The following is an 8,332-nucleotide window of genomic DNA, read 5'->3' as shown; positions in this document are numbered from 1 at the left end:
TAAAAATTTTTCGGTTTCAATTAAATAAACGGTTCAAACAAACTAAGGTCACACCATCCTAAAACTTTTCTTTTTACAAAACAAAGACCGAAGTGGCCCAATAGAAACTCCTTATTTTCGGTGGAGTAAAAAGAAAGCCCATATATGCAATTATGACCACAAGCCCATCTGTACATCCCTTGTCCACTTCACGCCCAATGTATTATTATTGAGTGTTGACTTCAGTTGACAGTTGACTTTGATCTAAAAACAGGGTTTTTCTCTATCTTCTGCATCAAGACTTTACAGAGACAATTACAGCAACTGGAGAATGGATGAAATGGAGGAGATAGAGATTGTCATAGTTGGTGGTGGCATTTGTGGTCTTGCTACTGCTCTTGCTCTTCATAGGTACTAATTCTATTCATTTCTTTTCTTGACTTCTTTCTTATGCCATGTTCAGTAACTTATACCTTCTGAGACAAAAAAAAATACAAGAAAAGTGAAATATGGAAATGTGTATACTGTTACTGTATAGGAAGGGTATAAAAAGTGTAGTATTAGAAAAATCGGAGACACTGCGTTCAACAGGAGCAGGTATCACTATCAGGACAAATGGTTGGTGTGCTCTTCATCAGCTTGGTGTTGCTTCAAACCTCAGACTAACTGCCCTCCCTATACAAGGGTATGTCCTATTTATTATTTGATAAATGTGTCATATATCAAATTCATAGTTTAACAAAAGAAAAAGGATTAATGAAATAGTAGTTCAAATCCAAGTCTATGTATGTATATGTTGTATGGATTTGTATATTTTCTTATATTAATGTATACTACTTAACACAGGGGGAAAGATATATGTCTTGCTAATGGGCAGCAACAAGAAATATCCATTGAGTAAGTTCCTATGCTTCTAATTTAGCTGTCTTTAGTGTGTGTGCAGAGGCCAAATCTGAAAATTGTCTGAACTTCAGCTCAGTAATTTTCAAACCAAATGATATGACAATGATAATGCCTTGAGTTCCAACTAGTTACTCCAAGTACACCATTCCATTTTTTTTTTTCTTCTTTATATGTGTCTAAGACCATATTCTTCAGATGCAGAATAAATATTATGATATGTTGAATATATTTCATCACTTGATTGCATTCAAAATGAAAATGACTACTTTTTTAAGTTACAAAAATTCATGAATGGTGTGACGAGAGAGTTGATTGAAGACTCAAAGCCTATCGTACTCAACTATGAAATATACACAAGAACTCATTTAAAAGGGGGAATAAAAATCATTACCAATTTTTCAAGATGTCTACAGGATGGGGGAAATTCGATGCTTGAGGCGAAGTGAGCTTATTACAAGCCTAGCAGAAAGCTTGCCTTCTGGCACAATACACCTAGGATGCCAAGTACTCTCAATTACAGCAGACCCACTTTCTTCCTATTCAATTATTCAACTCCAAAATGGACGTACCATCAAGGCTAAGGTATTCTTTCATTAATTTTGTTTAGACAGATGGATTTATATCATTTTGTTCAATCAAATTAAAGGACATACCCTGTGTAGTTCCCCCAACTCAATTGGGTCGACAACTCAACTAAAATTACTTTGCAGTTCTCATAGGTTCAATCACAATATATGAGAAATTTTCTCAGTGAGAATTTCAAAATGAAATTTCCTGAATTTGTAAATTCTAGAAACAATTCTTAGCATTTCCAAAAACTTGTGCTAGCTTTCTCCAGAATGTACGTAAACATTGCTGAGGCAACTCGAATCCTAAGTTGTGTTAATCAATTGCTTTAAACAATGGAAGACTCTTTTGAGGCTGATGGTCAAATTCTGGAAAATATTATAGCAAGAATAATTTATAGCCATCACTTTTTGGCATATTACTTCTGAATTCAGACACCCATCGAAAGCATTCTCGGTCAACGTGGCTATACTGCTACGACCTAAAGTAATAACAAATATATGATGAAAACAATATACTTAAAATCTCTCCTTGCCTACAATTGGAGAGAAAGTTTAATCGCTTTTCTTAAATAAGAAAATTATTTTTAACCTTTTACCAATCATATCGCAGGTTTTGATTGGATGTGATGGAGCCAACTCAGTAGTGGCAGATTTTCTTGGGCTAAAACCACTAAAGTTTTTCTCATTATCAGAAGTTAGAGGTTACACTGAATATCCAAGTGGTCATGATTTCAAAAATGAATATACCCAGGTCAGAGGAGATCATAGTATGATTGGGAGGATCCCAATTGACAATAAGTTGGTCTATTGGTTTGTGACTCATAAAGCTAATCCAAAAGGTACACTCTAAGATGACTAGACACAACTTATCTTCAACTGTTGCTTCTTTATGCATGTCACAACCTAAGGAAAGCATTATTTCGATATCTACATTGGTGGTATACCTCAAAAGGACTAATGAGTAACAAGTAGGTCTCATTGATCTAGTTCAAGTCCAATATAGGATTCAACACAGCTCACACAGATACAATCTAATCCATTCTATCCTTGACATCCTCGTCAGGTAGTGCCCCCAAGCCATATGGCATTACCTGGTAGGCTCTAATATCGTTTCTTTTTGCAATTTCCTGTAATCGTTTATATAGTCCAAATCAACCTAGTATACCTCCAATGTTGGACCTACTACATGTTCACACAACACACACTCATCCAATTCAATCCACATAATCAAGGGTTACAATGTATGTTCAAAAAAATTATTGTTAGAGATAGTAACTCATATTTTAAATTGGAAGTAATATTGGTCTCTAGTCTAAGTATGTTAAGGATATATTGGGAAATTTCAATATACTGGGCTGGGGTTACTTTGGAAGTACTATAAAGTCTTTGGAAACCCTTTATTGAAAGTGAAGATTTTTGTTGCTCGTGGATGTAGGCATACTGTCAAACCACATAAATCTTTGTGCTAATATTTCTCTTTTCTTTGTATTTTTCACTAATATTGCTAAGATCCTAAATCTTCAGCAATTTTCCATTTGAAAGTTGTTTAGTTAAAAAAGGTAAAAACTACATTGCACCACCCTGGAATTTCGCATGAGCTAGGTGGTGACAACCATGCCAGTCTGTACATTTAATTTTGTATTTTGATAGTTTCTAGCGAGCCAGTAAGTTTAAGAATTTGAGAGTTGTAGTGTTGATAGGCACAGCAAATAAACTTCAATAGGCATCACCCTGTCAGTGCCTAACAAGATATAAAGTGTACATAATCTTCATTTTTTCACATCCTCATTTTGAACTAATTTAATAACAAGAAAAGTCCTTTGATATGAATATCTAAGATCAAGTAATAATTAGGCAGCAACCCCACAGTCCGCTATACATTCTGCAGTAGAGGAATGGAAGCAGCTTTGTTGATTTGTATTTTTGAGCCAAACCTGCAGTTCGTTCCCAAATGCTCCAGCTGTTGACAGTCCAGGTCCAATTGTCAAGACAATCACAATCCAAAAAAATCTGTGATTAAGGTTATAAGTGTTCCTATATAATCTCAATGTAATATGCATATTATTAGGAATTAAATTTAATGATATTTCCCCTGCAGTGTTAATATGTTACTTGCTTTCCAGTAATAGTGTTGTTACTATGGCAGCAGGCTTGAATTTTCACAGCAGCGTTTATTTATTATATGAACATATATATATATATTTTTTCTGAGAGAAATTATATGAACAGATGTGGTTGCAAAGGATCCAGAGCTCCTTCAACAACTGACTCTTGAAACAATTAAAGGCTTCCCGACAGAAATGTTAGACATGGTAAAACACAGTGACCGAGACTCTCTCTCTCTTGCACGCTTGAGATATCATGCACCATGGGACATACTACAAGAAAGTTTTAGAAAAGGAGCAGTGACAGTGGCTGGAGATGCCATGCATGTCATGGGTCCATTCTTGGCACAGGGTGGCTCAGCAGCTTTAGAAGATGCAATCATCTTAGCAAGATGCTTGGCACAAAAGAGGCATGAAATTGATATTAAGACCAATGGAAGCCAGGTGATAGCGCACAAAATTGGAGAAGCATTGGATCAGTATGTGAAAGAGCGGAGGATGAGATTGGTGCGATTGTCAACACAAACTTATCTAACTGGTTTACTAATAAAAAAACCACCATTGCTAGTGAGATTTGTATGTAACATCCTAATGACGGTTCTCTTTAGTGACCCCACTGCTCATTCTCACTATGACTGTGGCCGCCTCTAAGATATGGTGTTTTAAAAGTTGAATTGTAGAATCTATAACTTCGTTTAATTAGGATAAAAAAAATAAATAAATAAAAATTGTTGTTTAAAACTGGTACTTGCGGGTGTGTAGCCTTGTGCAGTGGTCTCAATAATGCTTACAAATAATCTCATTGCCATTATTGTACAAATTTTGTTCTGTTCATTTAGTATTATAATCTATTTCAGTCATCTTTCTATGTTTTACTAGGACTGAACCATTGCTACGTCTCCGGATACATGTAGGATTTGTTATGACTGACCTTTGAAGAGGCAGTTTTCTGTTCCTCTAAAACAGCACATAAGGGAGGCTTGCTATCATCAGTGGCATTTTTAAATTTTAAGTAACTATATGAAAATTGATCTTCGGTTGATGAGCACTGTTGTGCATCATTGTAGAGAGATGTTAACTTCTTGTTACTGTAGTTTCAAATTGTCTTTGTCTATAATTAAAGTGTGAGAACGTGGACCCCGGACCGCTTTAATGAACACTCCTACATTAATAGCCTTTATAAGATGGTAGGAGGGAGATTTCAAAATCAAATGACAATGATATTATATGACTTTATAGAGTGCAGTGGCGGGCTCTTGGTTCAAACTCTGGCTAAAGATTAAAAAGATGGGAAAAATGCCCTACCAAAAGTCTGTTATGTCCATCCAAATAAAGTGTACCTCATGAAGATCTTTATAAGGTGCCAAAGGTCATTCATTTCTAGACAGCAGGAGTACAAAACTCTCTCTCTCTCTCTCTCTCTCTCTCTCTCACACGCACATACCCCACACAATATGTCAATTGTGAATAGTACTAACACAAGCAAAACTACTAATGGAAGCTCTCTATGGCAATTTGGTACTGAATTCCAATTCCATCAAGTAGTAGCCACTACAGATGATTACCACAGATGGAGCTCAGCTGCATCAAGACTAGCATTTGACAACGAAGTGAGAATGGCAGAAAGATATGCAAACATAGATGGTGATGATCACTGTAGAAAGAATAATTTTTTAGATCTGTCACTGAAGTACTCTCAGATGAAAATTCATCATCCTTTTCATGGGCAGCAGCCTGATAAGTGGTATAAGACTCTGCCCTCTGCTGAGATGCTGCCTAGGAATGAGGTCTTGGGAGGCTTCATTTTTGTATGTAACAATGAGACAATGCAAGAGGATCTCCGCCGCCAACTCTTTGGTAATTTCTCTAATCTTCTTGTCATTGTTCTGTTAGATATTTCATTGACTTAGAATGAGTCATCAAATCTTTAAACTTCATGAGATGTTTCTAAACATCGCTTATGGATTTGGTTCAAAGTTAGAAAAATGATACTTATTAGTATTATTATTTTGTATTAAGCTATGACAATACAGAAAAATAGAATTAATGTGTCCTTACTTTCTTTCTAATTACTAAAGCAATTCTGTTTGCAGGCTTACCTCAGAAATATAAGGATTCTGTTAGGGCAATAACCCCTGGCATACCCCTTTTTCTTTATAACTACACTTCACACCAGCTGCATGGAGTATTCCAGGTATGAACTATGAATGCTACAAACCTTCATTACAAGGGCCTCTGCTCTCAACCATTTGACTGAGCCTAGAAAATATTTAAAAAGCTAAATTAAGTCACAATTATTTACACTTTTTCTTCTTCTTTTGAGTTACTTTTATTTTATTTGAAATGAAAAAAGGCAATGAGTTTTGGAGGGTCTAACATAGACCCAACAGCATGGGAAGACAAGAAGTTCAAAGGAGAATCAAGATTTCCGGCACAGGTAAAAAAGACTGGTGATGTGATCAATACATTCTCTTTTTACCTTCTCTTTGTGGATTAGAACTTCAAAGGAATGACATTGTTAATATCTGGCTTCATTTCAGGTTAGAATTCAAATCAAGAAGAAATGCAAACCATTAGAAGAAGATGCATTTAGGCCAATATTGCACCACTATGATGGCCCAAAGTTCCGATTGCAGCTCTCTGTGCCTGAGGTGAGCTTCTATGCCTTACCTGCATCCTTAGTATCAAAAACTGTTACATGCCCACATTAGTACATTCTTATAAAAAAATTATAAAAAGAAAAAAGAAAAAAAAGAGAGATTGATACATGCCAATAACTTTTTGTTACATGCCTTAATCATTTCCACTTGGCACAATACTATTATGTTTCAATTTGAATCTATGGCAGACACTTGCATTGTTAGACTTGTTTAAAGAGGAGGACCTCTCACCAATGGTAGCAGTAGCAGGATTGCAGGAAGCTCAAGCCTACTAAAGGGGGCATATGACATTATATATATAGGAATAGAGAATGCTCCTCAAAAAATGATAGTGGTAAAGGACTGCAGCATTCACTAATGGTTGCTTGAAAAACATTTGACTCATGATGGTGACAGATGAAGATCCAAACAAAAAGCGTGTTTATCATTCAGATTTTATTTCAGACATGTAGCATGGAATAGAATATATTTGATGTGGACACTTTAAAAACACTTCCTTTTCTATTTATTTCATTATATATGTTATTATAGGAAGGAACCAAATAATGTCTTGACTGAAGTAGTGTTGGAAAATATAGCAATGAAAAAACAAATTTTGATTCAACAATAAGGAAATTAGCAAAAACAGAAATTTAAAAAGAAAGTTTTGAACGATCTCACAAAGCTATAAAATCGTGTGATAACATTGTCCTTAAAGGTTGATTCATGCAACTTGAAGTATAACTCGGTATGATTGGCTCTCTTGGCTAAACAACCCCCCAAGATTGGGCTATAGTAACGATCTTTGAGATTGACGCATTTCCAGTCATGAAGATTTAGGAACAACCCTTTAGTGTGCCTTTCCTTACTTGCAATTACAGATCACCCAAACCAAAGAGTGCAGATAGCACAAAAGAAAAATGTGGGAGAAGAAGAGGACTAGAACCAAGGGGAGTAGAGAGAAAAAAAAAAAAAAAACAGATCATTACAACCCATGAAAATTTAACTTGATCATCTTTGATGTGGTGATTTATTCTCTTTTTTCAGCTTGTTTTACCTCTCTTTCTTTATTAATTTCTTTTGCTTTTTCTTTCTCACATGCCTAACTCTTACTCTCCTTTTTTCTTACTTTTCTGAAAAAGTATTGTTGCTGTCTCCCACTTACTTTCTTCTTCACTGAATCTTGCTCTCTCTTTTCTTTCCTTTTGTTTTCTTCTCCAACAACTTTGAGAATTGAATAATATATAGAAGAGTTTGGAATACACACCAACAAGAAGAAAGTAGTTTCGTTGAAATATGGTAGGAGATTAGTGTGATTAGATGACTTAAGAAAAAAAATTCTTATCATAATATTGTGAATGGAAAAAAGAGTTCTCAAGTCCTTCGACAAGGATTTTAGAATTTAAAGATGAAAAAATGAAAAATTATCAGAAAAAATTATATTGTCAGCTCTAAAAAACTGATATCATACTTAGAATGATTTGTTTTGCACCTAGTATGACTAATGCAGTAATGCCAATTTGACCCAAGAATTAATGATTGTTCCCTTCTTGCATACTACACAATCATCACCGGAGGCCAAAGACATACAAATACTTGACTCAATAATGTTAATGCCTAAATATTTTTAAGCATATCTCTCATACTGCTATTAATTTGAAATCAAAGTTCACAGAACTTATTATTGGATGAAATATTAGCAATGCAAATGGAAGGTGTGCTCAAAGAAAGGAGACAATTAAAACCATCCCAAAACCAGCATAACAGGTTACATTATTCCATTCAAATGAATAAGGTAAGAATAGTTTCTTAATCAAAATGCCCACACAAGGACATGCTATATGGAGACTTGGAATAGAATACAAATATAACTAGAAGCATGTCTAATGAAATGTGTGTGTGCACGTGCGCATAGTGCATCTAGTTATAATAGTACAATCCAGTACATAAAAACTATTCAATATCATAAAAGAATATAACCACACTTTGAATCCTATACAAAACATAATTCTTAGTAATGAAAAAGAGAAGAAGGAAAATTATGAAAATTATGCATAGAATTCACAAAAGCCTCTAATGAGGGTTTCATTAAGGTCCACTTCAATGGGACAAGATTGAATGCCATGCCCCTCCACCA

The 8,332-nt window shown here is 34.9% G+C and overlaps 2 protein-coding genes across 3 annotated transcripts; both read left to right on the top strand.

Moving 5' to 3' along the window:
- Window positions 1-227: 227 nt before the first annotated feature.
- LOC126705523 (monooxygenase 1-like) lies at window positions 228-4,303 on the top strand. 2 transcript variants are annotated; one of them, XM_050404578.1, is made up of 6 exons: window positions 228-390; window positions 518-664; window positions 826-876; window positions 1,296-1,464; window positions 2,062-2,290; window positions 3,681-4,303. In XM_050404578.1, exons 1-6 carry the CDS (start codon window positions 311-313, stop codon window positions 4,205-4,207), a joined length of 1,203 nt encoding a protein of 400 aa, XP_050260535.1. In that variant the 5' UTR covers window positions 228-310; the 3' UTR covers window positions 4,208-4,303. The 2 variants fall into 2 exon arrangements, with proteins under 2 accessions (XP_050260535.1, XP_050260536.1); XM_050404579.1 differs by having other exon boundaries at window positions 246-390; window positions 522-664; window positions 1,286-1,464.
- A 258-nt stretch (window positions 4,304-4,561) lies between these two features.
- Window positions 4,562-6,708, top strand: LOC126705525 (B2 protein-like). Its single transcript, XM_050404580.1, has 5 exons — window positions 4,562-5,413; window positions 5,650-5,750; window positions 5,910-5,993; window positions 6,097-6,207; window positions 6,405-6,708. Exons 1-5 carry the CDS (start codon window positions 4,900-4,902, stop codon window positions 6,489-6,491), a joined length of 897 nt encoding a protein of 298 aa, XP_050260537.1. The 5' UTR covers window positions 4,562-4,899; the 3' UTR covers window positions 6,492-6,708.
- The last annotated feature ends 1,624 nt before the right edge of the window (window positions 6,709-8,332 follow it).

The sequence above is a fragment of the Quercus robur genome, chromosome 11, assembly GCF_932294415.1.
Source record: "Quercus robur chromosome 11, dhQueRobu3.1, whole genome shotgun sequence".
NCBI classification, from domain to species: domain Eukaryota; kingdom Viridiplantae; phylum Streptophyta; class Magnoliopsida; order Fagales; family Fagaceae; genus Quercus; species Quercus robur.
This window is presented reverse-complemented; position numbering and strand designations above follow the sequence as displayed.